General features: G+C 39.9%; 1 protein-coding gene across 3 annotated transcripts in view; it reads left to right on the forward strand.

Annotated features, from left to right (window-relative positions):
- The window catches only part of pacsin1a (protein kinase C and casein kinase substrate in neurons 1a), a 33,852-nt gene that overhangs the window by 8,937 nt on the left and 1,868 nt on the right, over window positions 1-23,047 (forward strand). For 2 of the 3 annotated variants that reach the window (XM_080898001.1, XM_080898002.1), the window contains exons 2-9: window positions 12,327-12,456; window positions 15,259-15,415; window positions 15,547-15,782; window positions 16,960-17,115; window positions 17,457-17,632; window positions 19,838-19,958; window positions 20,055-20,161; window positions 20,905-21,101. In XM_080898001.1, the coding sequence (XP_080754127.1) occupies window positions 12,397-12,456; window positions 15,259-15,415; window positions 15,547-15,782; window positions 16,960-17,115; window positions 17,457-17,632; window positions 19,838-19,958; window positions 20,055-20,161; window positions 20,905-21,101 (1,210 nt within the window). In that variant the 5' untranslated portion in view covers window positions 12,327-12,396. Of the gene's footprint in view, window positions 1-6,676; window positions 6,904-12,326; window positions 12,457-15,258; window positions 15,416-15,546; window positions 15,783-16,959; window positions 17,116-17,456; window positions 17,633-19,837; window positions 19,959-20,054; window positions 20,162-20,904; window positions 21,102-23,047 lie in introns of those variants that run through there. The other variant, XM_080898000.1, reaches the window with a different exon arrangement.

The following is a 23,047-nucleotide window of genomic DNA, read 5'->3' on the forward strand; positions in this document are numbered from 1 at the left end:
CATATAGCATACACATCAAATTTACATCACTCAATTCAGGCAGTGCAAAGGTTAATCTAGTCTTGCAGTCTTGAGTGACTGCCCTATCTACTAGGAGCTGGGGTTTTGCACTTCTGGTGATTCTGTTCTGGTGTTCCTTTCTGGGCCCTGTTCATGTATTGAGCCATGTGCCTGTTCATCTTAGCTGGTATGATGTCTGACAGAAGCTTCCATGTTGTTCTGGGGCACGTTATTGGCCAGTAGTTGGATGGGACCAGTCCCTTCTGGAGATTCTATAGGGATTAGGACTGTCCAACCTTCAGTTAGCCATTCAGAGTGTGTCTCAGCCATTCAAATTGCTTTTTTTTGGTCCAGCTATCAACAGAGGGTCCAGGTTTCCAGCTTAGCCATGATCTTTTCTGTGAGGTTAGCTGCTTTCACATTCAACGCCTTAAATGCATGAGGATATCTCCCACTGATGTTCGGGCTCCTCCTTCCTTTAGCATTGTGTTGTACCTCGTCAACACACTATAAACACACACACACACACACACACACACACACACACACACACACACACACACACACACACACACACACACACACACACAGTATTGTTGCTGTTCCTAGTGCTGTACTCTTCTTCTGGACAGAGGTCTCTGATGTTGTTCCTTGGATCTCATGGAGCCGCTCACCCAGTTGTAGGGGTCACTGCATCGAGTGCTCCGATTACCACGGGAACTGCCGTTGCCCTTGTCTTCCACACCATCTCTAGCTCCTCTCTCAGCCTTGAGTATTTTTCAAGGATCCCCATGTTCCTTCTTCTTAATGTTGGTATCATTTGGTATACATCTTCCTCTGTCTTCCTCTGCTTCTGCACCATCACTATGCCCCATTGTTTAGCCATCTACAGTATGCCCATCTGTATCTTTCTCTCTCTCTCTCTCTCTCTCTCACTATACATATATATAGATAGATATGGTTTATCAAACTTGAAGTATCGAATTTAAAATAATCTGCAGCACACTCACCCTCTCTGTAATAACTGCACCTCCCACTCCCTCTTCTCACAAATGCACATAGACACATACAGACATTGGTTTGAAAGGCAGCCCATCAGTATTCAGAGCAGCATCTGGCAACTAAATGATAAGAAGGCGGAAAGCTGGTAGGTTTAAAGAGCTACATTCCCAGATTGATTATTGCCATGCTTATTTATTCACTGCCTTCCTCTGTTTCTTCTAACTGCCTGGACATTAGCAGAAACTGGACTGGAACCAGAGGCCTTCATCCTCTCTAATGCAACATTCAGGCACTGCTGCATGTCTGCAGTTCATTTCTTCATCACACCCCATGACAACATGTCTGTCTCCCCCTCCTCGACTCTGTTCTGCTTCTCCTGTCCATCTCTCTTCGCCCTCCCCTTGTCGTTTTCCCTCTTATTCACCACTGTCACCAGGAGGCTTGTGGCAAGAGGCTTGATAGTTACATAACCACTGCAGCAGTGCTCCGGACACTGTGATAAATCACAATGCTTGTAGCAAATGTGTGCTTGTATTTGTGTGTATTTCTATATGGGCTGACGAGTGTGAAATGAATCCTTCTGCCAAAAAAGCATTTGAACACTGGAGACCTCTGGGAGACCTTCATTCAGTTGTCCCTTCCGATCTGCAGACGATGATGAATTAGAGAGAAAATAATGAATACTTGACCCCTACAGTGAGGAGATCCTCCAGTGGCTGTGTGCAGTTTGCGGTCATGGTTTGGGTCTGCTTAACCAGGAAGGGTTACTAAAAATAAATAAAGCTTTTCTCCATTCTATGGGAGTAGTCTCTATCAGGACAATGCCCCCCACTAGCACTCACTGAATGGCTTGCGGAGGATAAAAATGAATGAATCGTTGCTAAGGCCTCAGCAATCACTGGACCTCAACTCAATTGAGCATCTATGGTGGTTTTAGGATCAACTAGTTAGACAGTGATGTCGCAACACAGAGGAGAGGACTCGAATGCAGACACCAGGCACAAACCCAAGATCAAAATCCAACCAACTTGGAGAACCGTGAATAACCACTGCATCACCACGACAACTGTGGACATCTGACTGTCAGTGTTTAATCATTGTTTAGTATTTAAGTGCTTGGTTAGTGGTTGATTAATTCCCTTTTTGAAACAGATATTTTTCTTTGCTAAAAATATTGTTAATAGCTTTTGTTTCTTTTGTGCTTTGCAAATTAGTCTCACTGAGAGAGGCCATTACCTTCTCTCTGTGGTGATATTGAAACTACGTGCAAACGATTGAACCCGAATCCTGTTTTAAACTGTTTGAAACTGACACACAGTTGGCTGTCATATAACAGGCAGCATTGGTATGTCAGCATCTACCCCTCTCAGTCCCTAACAGCTCCATGTGACCTGTAGATGGCAATAACCTCTGCCCTCCCTGTGGGTGGGGGAAGAGAGAGAAAAATTCCATATAAAATCACTGTAAAATTGTAATAATTCTTTTGCATTAGTCACATTTCACTGCTTAGGAACTACTGTGTGAGCTTCTGTTCCGGTAGCTGAACAATAAAAAATCTGGCTGATTCACACTATTATGCACACAATAGATATTGATTTAAAATCATATAATCCATCCAGAAGTTATGCAGAAACTGTATTCTTGTGCAATAGCACAGAGCACATCAGATAGCTGAGTTATCCCGTGCATGTTTGATGACCCGTGCAGCTACTCTGCACAAGCAAAGGCCAGCAGGGACTTAGATTTTACTTCATAGTATGTAGCTTCTGGGATCAGATAAAGAAATCTGAAGCTGGTGATAAGTAACTGCTCTGCGGTTATGAACACAAATTAATTGGAAGAATATTTGATGAGTTTGATGCTGGTGACAGATTGAAAGCAGCATTCTGTTGCTTCAGGGTATAAGAGTCAGGTCTGCCCTCATCACAATAGGTTAGGATGAAGCAGATTCCTTCCTTCATTACTTTCTGGTAGTTATTTTGTCCCCAATAGACAAGAGATATTTTGCTTTCTGATTTTATACTTTCTGATGAAACTATGAATGAAACATTGCTGGTGTTTAGCCACAATAAGAACACGATAGGGTCGATATAACCTCAAAATTTTATTGGAGTAATTCAAGGACCTTTGCAATGATGATATTATGAAATACTATGAAATGTTTTATCTTTGACTGCAGCTCAAAGGCAGCAGCATTAATTAGTGCAAACAACATGAAGGGCATTTCTGTCCTTCTTTTCCAATTAGCGACTCTCATTGATGGCAGACTACCTCATTCGAAGTGTGAATCTATTGCCTCAAGGTGCCAGCAGCAGCATTATAGTGCAATAGTAATGACCAAGCATTATATACAGTGGCTCAGTATAAGTCAAATGTAAGTACAAAAGTAACCTAGGTGGTGTTTTTCAGTTGAAATGTGAAGTAGAAAAGAATTGTTTAGTTTCCTTTGTAACTCTTCAGGATCCTGAAAAATATTGTCATCTAATAAAATTAAAACCTGAAAAATATTTTCTACCTGGGATATTCTATCTTGGCTTGAGTGCTTTACCCGGTGGCTTAAAGCACTCCTTTACCACCATGTAACTTCATCCACTGTTTCTTCTTTATGTCACATGTAGTGCATTTAGCAAGTGTTCCAGCAATGCTCGGTGGAGTCATTGTTTACATTGGGGTTGTGCATCACTAGAATTGCCTCCTTAATAGCCCAGTTGTGCTTGAAGTAGAGAAGCAAGTTTGTTGGTACCAAGTGTAGCAGAAACAGTATTCTTGCATATTTTTTGCCAAATATTGGCTTTTGGTGAAGGTTGTTGAAGTAGCTCCTTTTTAGGTATTAAATAATCATTGGGGGGCATGCGTTGTTGTTGTGCCCGACAGGAAAGGTAAATGACATCGTGATTTGACACTGGCTAAGTTGGCTGGCTAAGACTATGTTTCTTCCAGGCTGAAAAATTGTTGTTTCTAGAAGAGTACTCCTAAAGAGTTTATCTTGTACCATAATAAAGTTGATACTTGTGCTTTATTTTATTTTGAAAAATATGCTGATAGCTGTTAATTCAATTGTAGTTCAAGTCTAGTCAGTTCAATTTGATTGGTTATGAGAATCAGAATCCTTTACTAATTGTGTGGTTAGAGTTGCTACAAGACAATAAGAACAGTAACAGACTGAACTAAATTAAACAATATATAAATATAATTAATTAAATAATATATTTACAAGGCTTACTAAACACTCGATTTGATTGCAGTTTTAGTTAGTTGTGTGAAATGAGAAGAATCGGTGCGATAAAGTTAGATCTCCGACTCGTGAATAATGCCCGTTATCCTTGTAAATGACAGAAAGTTAGCTCTAAAATTCCACAATGTAAATAAATAAGTAATTGTCTTTCTATAGCACATGTAAAACCAAAGTGCTTTACAATAAAACATAAAGGTGTTCTTAAAAAGTCATGCTAAATACACTTATACTATATACATTAAATAACACAATAACCTGTTCAACCACAGTTCCAGAGATTAGCAGCTTCCAAAAGCTTGACAAAATAGTACATAGTTTCACACGGTACACTAGGTTTACTAATACTAAATTCTGTTACAGTAAAAAAGTCAGTTTAGCAAAAAATAAACACCAGTAATTCCACATCACATCTGACTTTATTCCTGGAAAAATCTGCCACTTTAGCTATCTAGCATTGGCACTGTCAGTGACACATAGCTGAATCTTTTTCAGTGCTCTTTCCATTTATCATATAGCCCCAGGATGGATACACTATATAAGTATAGTGTGCCATTGCCAACATTTTGAGCACTGTGAGTACACAGCCCACGTATTCCAATGTACCTTCTAAGCCATACTTGTCAGTGTCTACATACTTAAGCTTAAGATATGCATTTTCAGACAAAGCTCCAGTTTTGCAAAGACATCAGCAATGCAGTAGCACAAGTCTGAGTGATGTTTACGTACATAAGAACAAGAATTTGTACATAAAAAAATGTTTGTGTAGCTCATCTCTGTCATAATTTTCCTCCTTTTCGTCAGAAGGAAAATTCTGTTAATATTTTGCAGTTTCAGCTGCTTTTTTTTCCAGTGGCCATGTTAGCCGTTAGCCAAAACAGTGGAACATGAAGGGTGTTTCATCCCCAAATACTGCTGCACACTCCCCATTTGGATCAACATGTCAGTTTACATTTGACTCTCCTATTCCATGCTTCAGCGAGCGCTGCTAGGGCTCACAGCATTTTATGTTCAGCTGATGAATACGAAATAAGACTCTCCTCACCTTCCATCCTCGCTGGTTTTTCCTCCCTTCCTGTTTGTCTTTCAGTCTATTGCTCTGCCTTGTTTTGCGTGCTGTTTCTTTAAGGTCTCTTCTCTCCATTTCAGTTCAGTGCACCACTGGTCTCCTCGAGTTACCCTCTTGTGTACACTGGCGCTAACACTCAGGGACTTCCTACAACTTGGCTATTGGATGGACAGCTGACAGAGTGTCACTGAACCAGCCTTCTTGCTTTTGTCTAAAGCATCGGTCACATGGCTGGCTTATAACGACAGCCTCGGCTGTTACGACGTGTGTGAAGTCTGCACTAGGCAGCTCTGTCTCCTGGCAACATCCACCAGCCTGCTTATGCTGTGCTGCACCGTGAGATGAATCACATCTTTGTACCGTCAGCTGCCGTTCTGGCTCCGTGGCTCTCTCTCTATTTCGCTCGAGAACAGCCTAGCTGCTTGACCAGCCCCTCACTTTGTCCTGACCGTGCTGTACTTTCTCCCAGCCTTTGTCCCTCCTCATTTCTCCTAACACATCCCTCCCTATCTCCATCTGGAGCTCCATCTCCTCCTCTTCTCTTCTCCTCATTCTCAGTCCACGTCACTCTCTCTCTCAGTGAAAGGCCTCCCTTTCTTCTCATGCGTCCTCTTTTACTCAGTCAGTAGAAGGGGATGGCATGCTGAGCTCAATCAAACACAGTCAACAACCATAATTTAACAAAAACCAACTGCATATGAAAACACAAGCTGCTGCTTTTATTAGTTTCTTCGATTTAAGATATTAGTCGTTTTTATTACTGTAGAGCGCGAAACTGTTACTGAATTCATTTCGGGTAACCAACTTTGCCTTTCTGAAATGCCATTGTCTATATTCAGAGTGGAAAGAGATGGCTTGGTAATGTGCTGGAGTAAAGTTAGTTCATCTCGCTGAAATCTTCTTACTGTAACAAGCTTACATGTTTGCTGTGGTTCCCATTCAGTGCTTTAAAAGGCTTGTCAACACTGGGCCTTCTGACTGCATTAAGAACATTTGTGACACTTGGATCAGCAGTTTTCTTTAATTCTCTTGGAAGCAGTTTCTGCTCATGAGGTACAGGCTGGTTTCACGTGTGTTATGTTACTGTAAACAGGAGTGCTGAGCCATGGTGTGTCAGCAATGCATTTGTAATGCTGGTAAAAGTTAACTCCTTGGGAAAAAACAAAACAAAACTGACAAATGTGGAGTCTCACAATAGCGCTGTCCTGTTGGTGTACAATATATGTTTCATCAACAATAAATTCCTCTTCACACTTCTCGTCTTTCTGTCTCACTTGTCCTACCCGCCTCTTTGCTCTTCTTGCTCGTGAACTCCCTCCCCCTCTAAAGCTATTCAAATGGCACACTGCGGGATTATCCCTCAGCCTCTGAGACACGCTGGTTTGGTCAGACTTATCGTCCTCTCTGGGTTTACTTTGGCCACAGAGGTCAAAGCTGCAGAAATAAAATTTGCAACATATCGTTTATTGTTTTAAGAGCTGATGTAAAGGACATATTTGGACTACAGTTTAAGGAGTTTGCTGTTTTAAGGAGCTGCGCTGTGTTTTCAAATTTGGATATTGGTTTTCTTTTTTCTTTTGCAGTGATGGAGTCAAACATGGTACGTGAATATGCAGAAGGCTGGATTGTAGCACTCAGTTATGTCCTTTTTTTGTCCACAATCAAAACAGGTTTCAAAAACATTAAGATTACAAAACGGATTGCTTTGTCAGCGGGTTTTTTTGTTGTTTTTTTCAGTGTGTGGGTTGTTTGTGATTTTCAATTTGCAAGACACATTCAAATGGATTTGCACAAAACAGCTATTATTGTTGTCATATTTCTTTGTGTGTGTTGCTATGCTTTGGGTGTTAAGTTATTATACAAGCCTTCATTTAGCACCATCTGTACCAAGCTTACCATGATGCTACAGTTTAGTTTTTTTCTGTAACATTCCTCCCAGTTAAATCACAAGGGAATGAGAGGTGTGTTCACAGCCACTCAGGTGGATTAACCTCAATAACTGGAGTATAAGCCCCTCTGTCTCTTGGGACACAGAGCACTCTCACAGTGGACCAAAACTGTGAATTTTCTGTCATGTATTCTCTTTGTGCTGCTGGACCTTCTAAGTTTACGCTGATGACGTTTGAGTTCTTGGGCATAAAATGTTCACCAATATCATTTTATTACTTTCTTTATGTGTTTTGTTTAATAATTAAACTCACTTCAAAGTTCTTGCCTGTCATAAATACTAAAAACAATGCCTCAGACATTTTTGACTACAGCGACGCTCCTGGATGTCTGAAGGAATTTGTGAACATGCTTGTGGAATTACCTCTAATACTTTCTAATCATTAACATTGTGTAATATTGAATTAGTGTTCCATGTTTGGCTATGAGGTGGGACACTGGTATTGTGCCAGAGCTTAACTGGCTTTGATGTCACTAGGTATTGTAGTCACTGATGCCAAAGCTTATTGGGTGACTTGGCTGTGGGACAGGGTGCTGGACCAATGGCCTTTCTTGGCTGCTAGGATTAAGAACTGCTACTTTAGGGCTACTTAAATTTTGAGCTGCATGAGGTTGTCTTGCATCATAAAGTTGACTGTTTACAGTGTATGGATTTAACTTCATTAAACATAAATGCACGTTTGCATGTTGATTTAGAAAGTGAAGTCTGCCCTTTTGCTCTTCTTGTGTTCATATACAGTGCTATGGAAAAGGAATTTCCCTCTCACACGATTCAAATCATCAAAAAATGTTAGTAACAGACAGAGGTAACTTGAGTAAATACAAAATGCAGTTTTTAAATAATAATTCAATTTATCAACTCTGTCCAAACCTAACTTACCCTGTGTGAAAAAGTAACTGGCTGTCTCACCCTTGACAACAAGAATTGCAGTCAAGCATTTGCAATACCTTGCAAGTCTTTCACGTTGGTGTGGAGGAATTTTGACTCACTTTGCAGGATGTTGTAATTCAGCCATGCTGAAACGTTTTTGTGCATGAATGACCTGTTTACGTCATGCTATCTCAATCAGGTTTAAAATCTAGAATTTGACTAGGTCCCTTCAAAACCGTCATGTTGTTATTTCTCTGAGCCATTCAGAGGTGGAATTGTTGGTGTGTTTCGGATCATTGTCCTGCAGCATAACCTGAGTGTGCTTGAGCTTCACGACATGAAGTGACAGCTGGACATTGTCCTTCTGGATTTTTAGGTAGAAAACAGAATCGTTGATTCCATCAATTACAATAAGTCGGTCAGCTCTCGAAGCAGCAAAGCAGCCCCAGACCATCACAGTTCCACCACCATGTTTGACTGTTGTTATGGTGCTCTTTTAATGAAATGCTGTGTTGGGCTCTTTTGTGACCTCCTAGATGAGTCGTCAATGTTCTTTTGGAGTAATTTTGGTAGGCTGACCAATCCTAGGAAGATTCAGTTCTGTTTTAAGTTTTCTCTCTTTGTGGATAATGGCTTTCATCCTGGTTCACTTGATTCACAAAGACGTAAAAATGTCTTTATAACTCTTTCCAGACTGATAGATGTCAGTGACTCAGCTGTTTGAGATCTTGGTCTGATGTGCTGCTTTTTGAGACCTTTTAGCCTACTTAACTTTGTCAGACAGGTTCTATTTAAGTAATTTCTTGATTCAACAAGTCTAATAGTAATCAGATCGAGATGTGGAACTAAAAAAGTACACATAGGTCCAGGTAGGTTTGTATACCTTTTTCCCCGTAATCAGTGAAATTGTTCTTATGCATCCAGATTATCTTTGTCTAATATTAAAATTTGTCTGATCTAAAACATAAAAGTGTGAAAAATATGGAAAAAAAAACTAACAAACAAGGAAGTGAACAAATGCCTTTTCACAGCACTGTATGCATGCATGCATAGCATGAAGATGGTTCGCTGAAAAGGACTAAAATGATTACATGTCAATTCTAAACTTGGAATTTAGCACATTTTTAAAAAGTTAAAAGTGTCAAGCCTTAGTTGAGCATTAAATGTGCTGATATCTGGAATTTGTTATCTAACAGTGAAGCTACCTCTTACCTAGCTGTTCTCAGTTAGGCCAACCCTCCCATTTACCATAAGCTAATGACAGTTAAGCTAAGGGCATGAGGTAATGGTTCATGTGCGGACATCAGAATATAATCAGTATTCTCACATGTCAACGAAAGTGCTCACAATTTCCAAACATAAAGAAAGGGGATCTTGTCAGAGATTGAGTTCCTTGTTTGTGACAAGGACAGAGGGGTAATTGGAGTCTTTTCGTTGTCATGGACAGCATTCAGTTATGCTGGGTGTGGCTGGCATCTATTGTAAAATACTAAAAGTCCTTGTATTTGTTGGGCAAGTGGTGAGCGTGGCTGACATATTTTCTCTGTGTCACATGGACTGACAGAAATGGAAGCTGTCCTCAGTTTTGAGAAGTGGGTTACTGTGGGTGTTCCCCTGCTGATCACACTTTTCACAGAAAGTACTGCAAGCTGTACAATATCACATAACATACTGCATATATGGGAAAATCGCTGGTGGAACTTTACACTCCTGTCTCATATTCCTCTACGGCACAGGTGTTGAACTCCAGGCCTCGAGGGCCGGTGTCCTGCAGGTTTTAGATGTGTCTTTGATCTAACACAGCTGATTTAAATGGCTAAATTACCTCTTCAACATGACTTAAAGTTCTCCAGAAGCCTAACTAATCATTTGATTCAGGTGTGTTAAAACAGGGTGAGATCTAAAACCTGCAGGACACCGGCCCTCGATGCCTGGAGTTCGACACCCCTGCTCTAAGGCATCTGTTTTCCCAACCAGTTTAAGTCATTAGCTGTAATAAAGCTGATTCATACTCAAAATGACAATCATGCTAATGTAATATTTTTCTTTCTTCAATATCTTTATTATGAGGGTGGTAAGTCAAGTCTTTGCATTTTTTACCATTCGTCTTCTACGTTTTGGCAAACACACTTTGCATGTCAATGCATTAAAAGCTTTGTGTGTCTTATTTCACAAAGTTTATCCCCTATTTTAAGGAATACAAGCGGCACTGACTGAACAAACTTATTGGTGGTAGTGCTTAGGCAGTACTTTTTTTTTCTTGGCCTTGGATGGGAAAACATGAAGTATAATGTCATGTCTATCTTGAACCACTGCACAGGTTTAACAACATTCAGTAGTTCTGTAAGTATTTAAATTCATAAAACAACAACAACAAAAAGCTCAGTATTCCTGTGTATATATATGTGCAGTTGTGAAATGTGTCACTCACTCAGAAAGAAGACATTGCACCTTTTTTTCCCCTGGAACTGTTCGCTGCATCTGAAAGGCTCAAGTTGTCTTCAATCCAGTCTGTGACAGTAAAATTGCTAACTCCTAGAATAGCTCTGTTGTTTTGCAACCAGCAGAGAGTGCACTCTTGATAATAGTCAATGAATGAAAGCCTTGACTGCAGAAGAGCCTCAAAGACTGGCGTAAGCCTGGTGATAGTAACCAAGGGCTTTGATGAATACAGCTTGGCTAAATCAGTTATCTGTCGTCTGTAGAAACACTGACTGAACTGGCAGCAGACTCAGTCACGCAGGGTGCAAATGTGTTGTTGAACTCCCTGATAATGTGTTCATGTCCAGACTTTCTGTGAAAAAAAAAGTTACTACTGACAATCCTTTCCTTGTATGACTTGATCTTGTGGTTTGAAGCCTATTATTCCTCTCACAGGGAAAATTACGTTGTTTATGTTGTTAATATAGAAAGTGAGGTCAGGCCAGTTCAAGTCGAGCCAAATACAGAAAGCTGTTTTTTATGACTCATTCCAAGGATGAAGGTTGTTGCAGGAATTAATTTGTTCTTGACAGCAGATGGAGGTTGAAGGATGAAGCATGAAGGGCTAGGCTACTGTTTGAACATAATACTCCTTGTGATGCAGCCAGCTGCAGAGCGCTGAGTCAGTTTATTCTCTGAAATGGCCACAACTCATCCTTCATCTGCTCTGACCTATAGTTAGCATACCTAACCATCCAACCCGATATCACAATAAAGCGTGTATCACGTGTACCACCATGTCCAATTCATGCTTTGCCTCTCTCAGGTTGGACTGTGCAGACTAAGAATCAATTAATCACACCCTTCCTTAATAATAATTTACAAAACTCTTTATCATTTTAATTAAAAGTGTTAGTAGTGTTAAAAGTTGTGTTTTGCTCTGTTGGGCCACATACAGAATTAGATAATAATTAAATCCACTGTAATTATAAAGACCCAAGAAACCGTGGCAGGGGAGGCTATAAATTTCATTGTCATACCGGCTGTTGCAGCGCTATGAAGAGCTCTCTGTCAAAGGAAAGACATTAGTCATGAGGACAAAATAGATTAGGTTTCAAACAGAGTTCAATACCAATATAATGGCCAGCAGTTTCTTCTGCTTGCACCTCTGTGGTAGGGTATTGAGTGAATGTCAAACAAATAAATATCAATCACCTTAAATACTTGAGGAACTGTGTTATGTACACCTTACTATGCAATCAGCAATCAAACAACTTAATTAAAGAATGCATTCAGATGTATAAATAGGAGTGTTGATCTTGTTTCCATTCTATTTTAGGGCGTTAATTACATGATTCTATATTTACACACAAGGTGCATTTCCAGGCAGCTAAACTGTGTAACTATGTGTAGTGTGTATGTGTGACAGCTAATTCTCAGATCTAATGTGTCAAAGGAATGGGGGTTTTCACTGTGGAAGAATCGAGGTGTGTGACGCTCCACTCACTGTGATGTCTTTTCTAGGACACACCAATCTAAGAACCCCCTTCTCATTCCTCAGGGCACAGTGCTGCATGCATGGCGGAGAAGACTATTTTTACCTCATTATTATAAACGTCTCAGATAGACACCCTACCTTGAAAGATTCTTTTGAGTTACCAGGAAAATAAATTGTCATAGTTTTGTTACACTAAGTCCAGCTCGGCCATGTTTTTAACTAAAGTTTTTGCTTTCTTGTGGTGTCGCTGTCTCTCATTACTGTTGTTCTCTTTTGCCTTCTTCAGTGCATGAGGAACCCAGCTCTTCTGCAGAGGACAGGTTTAGTCATTAGAGTGCTTCGCTTCATCCAGGAAAATGTCTGGCTCCTACGATGAATGTGCAGGTGGTGACGACACCATGGACAGCTTCTGGGAGGTAAAGCCACCGTCATATCTGTTCTCATGGATTTTCAAATTGTACCAAAACCTCTCACCCTCCATTTCTATTGATTTGGCTTCTGAAATCAAGCAATGCTATCAGTGAAATCATGAAACTGTTCTTAGAAGTAAATGCGTCACACACATCTTAATGAGGCTGTTTGATATCCATCCCCATTGAGTTTCTAGCCAGAGGGCCACTTGTGATGTCCATTTTAAAGAAGGGTTTGATGCTTTTTGCTTTAGTGCCAAAAGTTAAATTAGACTCTCTTATATCTACCCATTATATACGCTTCATCATCTTCGTATAGTGGAAAAATACTGATGACTTCAGTATGGACTTCAAACCCTGCAAAAGAGGGGTCATTTTGAGCAGTAGTTTGATGACTGCTTCAAAACGCCTTCGTCTAATATGATGGAAGTACAGCAGTCAGAGCGCTCAAAGTACTCAAAATAAATAAGCAAATTTATTACACACAAATTATGAAGTATGAGGAAAAGTAAGGCAGGTTTGTTTATGAACCTTTCACCAGCAAGGGAATTCAAACTGGCATGCTTAAGGCAAAACGTAATGCATTAAGACAAGCTGTAAACCAGAGAGCAAAGTAATATAGGAGGCTAATTTGCATTTTAGCACGGTGTGTTTCTTTTGCTCCAAAGGGCATCATAAAAGTTTCCTCTTTATGAACAGAAAAACATTTTTAAATAGCATTATCATAAGATCAAATTTTAATACTGAGGATAAAGTCAGTAGATAAATGTTAAGGACATTAGCATATTTCCTTGTGGCCAGTTTCATAATAACTATTTCTTTGCTGAAAATCTAAGAGTTTAATATAAATCTGGTAGAGACACTTCCTCAGCATTTTTTGTTTTGTTATTTCTCTATAATAGTGAATGCACTGTTAATCAAATTTGCTTTAGATCATACAAACTGTGTTAAGGGTTACAGTTAGCCAAGTAGTAATTTTGTGTGTGTGTGTGTGTGTGTGTGTGTGTGTGTGTGTGTGTGTGTGTGTGTGTGTGTGTGTGTGTGTGTGTGTGTGTGTGTGTGTGTGTGTGTGTGTGTTTGCACTTTAACCCCCCCAACTTAGTGATAATGAATTCCCTCAGTACAGAGTCTTCTTTGTGTTGTGGCTCTTAGCCACAGAGACTCAGACAAAGAGCCTCAGTCATCAGCCTCTCTGAGGCAGCCTTTCACCACATGCACCTGCCTATATCGTCTCAATACTAGCAGCACAGCTAGAGTCAGTTTATGGTTTATCAATGCTATAAAAAATGCTGTATCCTCATGTTTTGTCATCAGGAAGGCTTGTGTTTTATCCACACAGAATGGTTTTGCGGCTCAAACAGAGGGGCTCAGGTGTGTTTTCATGTGTACAACCAGTACACCAACGTGTTGTTGTTGGTGTGACTTGGCAAACTGTCACATAGGACAAAACTCATACCGTTAAACACCTGTCTCATGGCCTCCCTGCAGCTACCATCTCAAACAGTAACCAAACATGCGTGCTCACGTCAGGACCAATCAGAGTGCAGCTTTACAGCCAGCGAGCATATCAGAGACGCACTCCATGATCTGTGTTTGTATTATGCTGTATATGACTATGTATTTATACCTATTCCACACACAGTCTGTCATATTTCTGTCTTTACTTTGTCATCTATCCCTGAGTATCTGACTGCATTACGCCTCTCAAGAGGATTAAAGCAGCTACCCACACACATACACTCACTAAAACACATTCATCCACACACACAAACTCAAGCCCGTGTCATTGCATAACTACACATGCACAGGCACTGGTAAACCCCTCTCCCTTCATCATGCACCATGAGCACACCCCCCTGCAGGCACAAAAGAGGCGGAGCCGCTCAGCCTGGCACTGCTTTTTTAAGGTAGTCCAAGTTAAGGGGGTGGGATGTAAAAGAAAATGCAATAAAATAAACATCGAGGTAGCATAACAGCTTTGATATTTTTAATTAAATAATGAAGTTGGCCGGAGCTTTCTGCTTGGATGGAGTAGCATATTGTATAATGCAATAAATGAAACATACACTCAATTGTCAGTTTATTAGTGAAACTGTGTATTAAAGCATGTTTTCTTTTGAAGACTTTTTATCAACTCTCCAGATTAAAGGGCATCCCTAAATGCTGTTTGGATTTGCTGTAGTTTCTGTAATGCTGCTGACACATTTTGATGTATGTTGTGTTGAATGTGTAAACAGTACATAAAAGATGGATGTAGCTACTATGTCAACACTGATTGGTTGTACAAGCTAGAAGCGATCATCTATGGATAACAGGGTGTTACAGTGGTCAGGTTCAACAATGTGAATTAGTGCTATTTATACTAGCTGCCAGTTGTGAAATTATACAAACATAATAAGCTTTAATACAATTTAACCTGGCAAATATTACAAAATATTACAAAATTATGCACAGTTGACATAAAGACAATGTAATAGCGTTTATTTCTGCTGTAAAGTTGGGCACTTTACCTTTGAGTCCATTAGGATTTACATACTTTTTGGAGCTAGCTTAGAGTGGCCATTTGAGGGACTGCATTTGCAACTCCTTTGCACCCCGAATGCTGCTGCTTGGTTTGGGTATTCAGTCATACTGCAGTCTCTCAAACTCTTTGTATTTTTCAGTAAATTTACAAGAGAGATATCAAACTGTCTTCACTTCAGTTATTCTCAGGGGGAAAAATGTCCGAGCTCTGTATATTTCTATGGTTGTTATATATGTACTGCATATTGGTTACAAGTCCTTTCATTTGTTGCTCTCTGTCCTCAGGTGGGGAACTACAAACGTGCTGTCAAGAGATTCGATGACGGCCATCGGCTCTGCAATGACCTTATGGGTTGCTTGCAGGAACGTGCCAAGATAGAGAAAGCCTATGGTGATCAGCTAACTGCCTGGTCCAAGAGATGGAGACAGCTCATTGAGAAAGGTCAGCTTTTGTTAAAGTGTCAACAAGATAAGAAGGTGCAAATGTACCGCGATCAATGTGTTTTTCACTATTCCACTGAGTAATATTACCCTGAAATTTTACTTGGAATCACAAAAAAATCCAACTCGCAGGTCCACAGTATGGCTCTGTGGAAAGGGCATGGCTGGCTGTGATGACAGAGGCGGAGAGAGTGAGTGAGCTGCACCAAGAGGTGAAGAACAACCTCGTTAACGAAGATGTTGAAAAAGTGAAGAACTGGCAGAAAGAAGCGTATCATAAGCAAATGATTGGAGGCTTCAAAGAGGCCAAGGAGGCAGAGGAAGGGTTCAAGAAGGCTCAGAAACCATGGGCCAAAAAGCTCAAGGAGGTGAGGAAGATGAGGGCAAATTATTTTTCTGTAAGGTTACAGGACCGTCTGCCCATCCATCACACTTTTATTAAACTTTAAATGGTAATCATAATGGGGATAGCAATACGGAAGCAAGACATTGCTAGCCATTGAAGCAGGATTTTATGACCATTTGCTATTGACTAAGTTATTATTTAACCCCTTTTCTATAAAATGGAACAGGATTACAGAAAGTAATAAATATATTCACAAAATATACATGACGATGATAAAAGATGAGTGAAAGAGATCACTTTAATCTAAAATAGCCTTAGCTATTAGTTTCAGCAGCTGATGTTGGAACATTATTATTCTAGTAGTTTGAATAAAGTTTTTTTTTAAATCAGTGAAAAGGCTCAAATAGCAGATAGAGCAAGTTAATAAATGCTGAACGCAGTAGAGCATTAGCGAGTTAAGGGCCAGATATTACCTTCAGAAATAGGTGGAGGCTAAAATGATCAAAGAGAGTGAATGCTGGACTTTTATCCACTGGTTAGCCAGACGCTGGTTGAAAGGTGTTAATGTGTTGTTGTGGTCACGGTAACCAAACGATATCTGTGAAGACCATGTCCTAGAGTTGCTTTATTAAATGGTGGCACACGACATATATATGGTAGTTATATTAGCACATTTCTTTCTTTAAATCTTCAACTACTGTGCATGACTTTCATTCCCATGCAGCATTTCAAGTAACCTCCTGGAACTGAGGGAAAAAACGTATCTTTTGGTTTAACCTTTCTATGATTTGTGTGTCCACTACAGAGGACATAAATGAATAGGCTGGGTCTCAGGAGGATAAACATTATGTGAGTTAATTAACTATGCGTCACTGGATGAAGTCTTGATTTCCTGCTTAGGGAGAAACTTTGTATACTGATATCAGTTCCTGGCACAAGTACCAGACCAACAACCTAAGGCGAGCTCCTAATCAATGAAGAAGAGCAAATAGTGGTCGTGCGTTCATGCTGGAGAAAATTGCACATATCATTCACTACTGATTTGAAGTGTCCTAAATAGAAGAATTAACCAAATACATTAAATTAGTTACCTATTTTATTTTATACTGTATAGTTTCTATTCTTGTGTTCCTTTAATCAAACCATCAGATCATGTTCTGTATCTGTGATACTAGCAATGTCCGTGTTTGAATCTACAGATGGAGGCAGCTAAGAAAACATACCACATGGCCTGCAAGGAGGAGAAGCTGGCTGCAGCCCGAGAGGCCAATGGCAAGACTGAAGCTTCTGTCACACCAGACCAGCAGAAGAAACTCCACGAGAAAGTGGACAAATGCAAACAGGATACGCAGAAGGTAATAACCTTAAAGTGGGCCTGTTGTGCTTTTCCTGATTTTTCTGACCAAAGGTTTCCAGTAATTAGGTCAACGAGTGTGCAAGTAATCCCTATGAGCCAGGCTTCAAACTGCTGTTTTAGACAGTTCGCTTCTATTCTTGGATCTGTCTGATGTCAAAAAGAGGGGAGTTCTGGCTCTGTGAGCAGCCCCATGCTACTGCTGTTCAAATGTTCTCTTTGCAAGGGGCAGTCTATCAGAAGGAAGTTACAGACAGGGCTGCTCCAAGGCCCAATATGAGATTATTCTCCACTGTTTATTGTCTGTAGATGACTCACCGTGTTTTCTTGTTTCTGTTCCAGGCTAAAGAAAAGTATGAGAAGTCTCTGGAGGAGCTAAGCAAGTGCACTCCTCAGTACATGGAGTGCATGGAGCAGGTGTTTGACCAATGCCAGCAGCATGAAGTCAAAAGGCTGACCTTCCTTAAGGAAGCCTTGCTGGATATCAAACGCCATCTTAACCTCACTGAGAACCAAAGGTTAGTCAGAATGAAGGTTGGGTTGCACATTAAGCACCTGTGCAGTTTGGCAGGAAATGTATACCATTGTATAGACTATCATTCTGTGTGGGCACATGTGAAGTAGGCTTAGAATATAGTTACTTAATTGTACTTTTAATCAAAAGTAGTCACACTGAATACAAATTAAAATTCGATTAGTCTGATTCGTCTTGTGTCACATTTGACACAGTTCACTGCAGTCTGATTAATTTCAACAGACACCCAAACCAGGCATGTGTTTCTCATTAGTTTTGAGACTCTCGGTGCTAATTAACCGATGATTCAGTCAGTGGCATTTCTGACAAACTGAATTTAGTCCAGAGTGAATGCTTGTCATATTCTAGATTTTCTTTTTTGTTGTTCTGCATTTAGCAAACAAAGCCACGAGCCACGGAAAAGTGATTTTCAGGTTTAATCGTTCACCTTTGATTTGATTTATTCTAACATTTTCACTCCTTTCCCAGCTGTAAAGCCGACTCCAGCTGTCGTTGGGTGAGAGACAGAGTACGCCCTACAGTCTATCACTGAGCAGTGTCTATTTAATTAAAATAAACCCAACTATTTCAGTGCTATAATGCTAAAAACAAAATCCCTCTCCAACTAAAGCAAGCTATTAGGAACTTTTTTACTTAAAAAAAAAATATTGCCATGTAATAGATATTATGACCATTACTTTGCAATGAAGTCATTCATTCAATTCCACTTGTTCTTATGAAAAAATGCCACACTGCACTGTTTTCACTTGCAATTTCCAGTAAGAACAACACAAAAAGTGTTATCAGTCTTGACAGTTAACAATAAGAAGAGGAGAAAGGAGCCAGGAAATGCTTGTGGATGAAGACAGCTTCCAAGAGACTTGTGGTTGTGTTCTCAGTGCTTCTCTCTAAATGCGTTTAATCGACTAGAAGAGGTCAAAAGTGACAACTCAAATTCAATATGAGCCCATGAGTTTCTCCAAACACTTTCAAATAGCAAGTTAAAGTCACTTTAAGGACAATGGGAAGCATTAGTTTCTCTGCAGGTGCGCTGTAAACCCTTTGCTCTGATTACAAGCCAGCAGTCGACCCTGATGGTGACAGAAGTGACAATTTGCCACTTCAGTCAACTCAGCAATCTGTAAACATTCAGTCTTCTCCATCTAACTGCTCAGATGGATACAGTCATGTTGGATGCAGCTGTACAGTGGCCAGCAGATACTTACACGTGTGAAGATGAAATGAACTGGAATTAAGAAGAGGAGTCAATCCTAATTACTGAAATCAGAAAGCAATAGTTAGAAATAAAACATAAGCTTACCTCAGATAGCTGATGAGGATAGCACAGAGGAAGAGTGGCTGTGCATGCACTCTCTGATCACCTTTACTATTATGGGTGATGTTTTGAGTTATGTTTGGTACATTGTCCTCTTTGTGTTAGGTTATGTTAGGGTCCAAGACCGGTCATGTCATAAGATAAGATAATATAGCCTTTATTAGTGAATTCTGACATAAACACAACGGTAGCCTACAAGTGAAAAGATTTATTTTAAAATTAAGACATCTACAATTTTTTTAACAGTAGGTTTAAATTGCTGATGTTAATAACCTATCATAATCTATAGGGTGTCATTTTAGCTGAGCGGGAAAGCAGGTGACCACGTGCCACATGGCTGGAGTGCAGTAGCCCTGGTTCGAGGCCTTTTCCTGCATGCCTTCTCCCTCTCTCTCCCCCTGCTTCCCTGTGTTTCTTCACTACTTTACTATGCATTAAAGACAAAAATGCCCAAAAAGATAGTAATAATATTATAAACTATGCATGTCTTCACAGTAGTTTTGTTATCCACAGGTGTTAAAATAGGACCCCAGACATACTGGTTTAGCCTGTAATTAGAGGAAGAAAACTGCAGGATCATTGTTCTCTTTTTAATCCATTACACATTGCCATGGTTTGGGTAAACAGTGGCAACATAAATACCAACATCGTGGTACAAAACAGGGCCATTCAGAGTAAATATGTCCACTGTTGAGAACCCCAGCTTTACCAGAAAATTCAGGGAGACACTTTAGTCCTGTCGTCACCCAACACTAGATCTCTTTCAACCTAGAATTTGAACTACACTGGTGATTCTGTTGCCAAATTGGCAGAACCCACAGGTCCCTTCTGGCACTTTTATTGTCACTATTTGTTTCATTTTCCTCTCTTCAGCTATGCCACAATATACAGAGAACTGGAGCGCACGATCTTGGCTGCAAACACGCAGGAGGATCTCAAGTGGTTCAGCAACAACCACGGCCCAGGAATGCACATGAACTGGCCCATATTTGAGGTGCAATGCCAAGCCATCACCAAAAAAACGTGTACGACACCTCTCCCCTTTATTTTCTACATTACTTTATGTGCTTCTCTTCTCTCTCCTCACCAGGAGTACAACCCAGACCAGGCTTCAGCTCCTCCAAAGAAAAAGAAACCAGACGGAGCCCCACCCACTCCTAGCACTGACCATGTGGCTCCACCTGGTGACCGTAGCAGGTTAGTTCAAGAGATCTGCTAGTGTATTTTACGGTCACATATTTTTGAGTCAAATCTAGCAATAAAATTACAAGATGACTAATAATTATTTTTATTCAGTTTAATTTTATTTTAAATGTTTATGTTTTGTGAACAAATCTCATTGGGGAAGCTAAAACCAGCCTGTTTCAAGATTTTTACATTTTTAGACTTCATAATCTTCCACTATAACACATATTAATTTTAATCTCACATGTTGATAAAGTATGTGTTTCAGTTTTCAGCCTAAAGTACCACAAAGATGTTTTGTGTACCTGTGGTTTAAGAGTCTGTCACTTTAAATCGTCCCACCTGAGCCTTTCAGGAAGAAGACTGTGTTTAAACTGTTTATACTGAAGTCCAAATTTAATTATACACAATATATTGTCACAGCGTTACTACAAAGTAAAGCCAGCAAAACTCTTTCATAGCGCATGCCATCATGGAGCTACAAGTGTCAGGTGTCATGTTTTAGCTTCTCTAGACTCCCCTGATGCATGTTCCCAGTGTTTTCTGTGAATGCACAATAACTCTTTTCATAACACCTTTCCTTAACACCAGAATAGTTTTTAGACAGTCACGAAGGTCTGTGGCAAGCAGCTCATTTCTGACACTGGCTAGCAGAATTAGTTTGTTAATGGTTTTGACCTGTTCAAAACCTTTAAATTTCAGTCTTTTGTTTTGGAAGCATCCTAATGTCAGCCTCCCTTTTCTCTCTCTTCCAGTGTGAGCAGCTATGAGAAGAACCAAGCTTATTCGACTGAGTGGTCTGATGATGAGCAGCCCGCTGCATACTCAGGCAATGAGAACGGTGGGAACGGCAATTCATTTGAAGATGATTCCAGCACTGGGAGAGGGGTAAGGGTGCGTGCTCTCTATGACTACGAAGGCCAGGAGCAGGATGAGCTCTCCTTTAAAGCAGGTACATGTGCATGACCGGGTGACATAGTTTGGGGATTTTGTCAATAATCATGCCATTCAGCTCAAGCGTACCAATAACTACAACAAAAATGCAGTTAAATTTTTATTTTATGTTATTGAGGCTGTAGATTTCAGATAAGATGACAAGCTGTAGCTTGATGCAGGTGTTCAAAAGCAGCTTGACTTAATATGTATTTTCAAGTTCCTTCCTCTGTAGAAAATAGCAATGATGAGTCAATAATAGCCACATGGACAACAAATTACAGGGACTTGCTAACACTTAACAGAAGCTCCAAAGCTAGTCCAAAACAGTGCTCTAGAGCCCTCACAGTGACATGACTAACAATTTAAAGGCAAACCATAAACAGAAGAATAGCTACTGAAGAAGCAACAGCTGTGTATCTTTGTCTTGTTCCTCCCTCTGCATCCATATTTTAACCACACTGTGAGTGAAGGTCTTTGTTCATCAAGTTGTCGCCTGATAAAGACATGAAACAAACAAAGCGACACCCCACCCCCTGCCCAAACTCTTCAGGCACAGAAACTTTCTTTGTGTTGTTCACCTGCAAGCTGTTGTATGTATTCTGTTTAAAAACCATTGAAAGCACCTCCTGTCGCTTCCTTAGAGGCAAACAAAATGAATCACACTTCTTCTTTGCTAGTATTTGTTTACCTGACATCAGTGAAATTCCTTACCTTTTAATGGTATGTTACTGCTTTTCTTTGCACTTTACTGCCAGAAAGAAAAACTCCCCTGGATAATTTTAAGATGTTTGACATTTGTTTGGGGATCAAACTGGATTGTGCGGCCCAAAGAGTGTTCACAGAAGTTGAACACTCTTTAGGCCTGAAAAAGGTTTCAGAGATGAGTGGTTGATGTCATGTTGTTCACAGAAGTTGAACAACATGACATCAACCACTCATCTTTGAAACCTTTTTCTGACTCCAGTCAGGCCCACTGGTTGGTTTTGGAAAATGTAGGCATAAATATCGGAATCTTAACTCCTTTTTTATTACTTTAACAGCTTTTCCTACTGATAAAGACCGTCCCTATGGTTACTCATACTACACCAATGAAATTAAGTAACAGACAAACAAATCACCATAGGGAACTACTATAGTAATTTATGCCTTGATTTAGTTTTAGTTTAGTTTAGTTTGCTTGTTTTTACAGTGACTGAATAAACAAAACATTTCTCTTTTATTGTGACAGGACAGGGTGGGCAATCAGAATGTTTCCCTTTATTTTACACATTTATTTCTTACAAGTTAAGCCTAAAGAGACAGTTTTCTTGTATTTACAAGAGCAACATGTCTTTAATATGTAGAAAACCTGAGACACACAGTGAAACTGCATTTCCTTTTCTTATATTAAGAGATCTTAGTGATTAAATGTGTTGTTAAACTTTGTTACACTGAGAGAAAGGGAAGCTTCACTGATCCAGCCGACTTAAAATCAGGGTGAGCAGCATGTGGCCCACAATGTCAAATGAGTTTGACATCCTTGATCTAAAGGAGTACTTTATTCTCTGAGGATATACAAATAAAATGATGCTATAAATGCTGTAAATTCTGTGTAAGTTATTCTTGTACAAGAAAGTGAAAAACAGACAAGTTGTGGGTTTTTGACATATTATCTATCGGACAGTTTTGCTTTTTTCCCCTAACAACCTTAAAGCACAAATACACAACTAACCAGTGTTACCAACACAGCACACATTTGATGTCACTCTAGCTGTTTATTCATGTTTCTGGTGGTTGTGCTACGCTAAGTTAACCTGCTGCTGGCCTATTTAGTTTAATCTATTTTATAGTTTTGGTGGAAAGTTCAAAAGTCTCATTTATACAACATAATGTTATTTTACAAACTATGCTTACTGTAACTGCAAAAAAAAAAAAAAACTAGAATAAAGGAGCTTTTGGGTGGTTCTACCTTGCAACTGTATG

Source organism: Rhamphochromis sp. 'chilingali' (assembly GCF_963969265.1).
Source record: "Rhamphochromis sp. 'chilingali' genome assembly, chromosome: 12".
Classification (NCBI taxonomy): Eukaryota; Metazoa; Chordata; class Actinopteri; order Cichliformes; family Cichlidae; genus Rhamphochromis; species Rhamphochromis sp. 'chilingali'.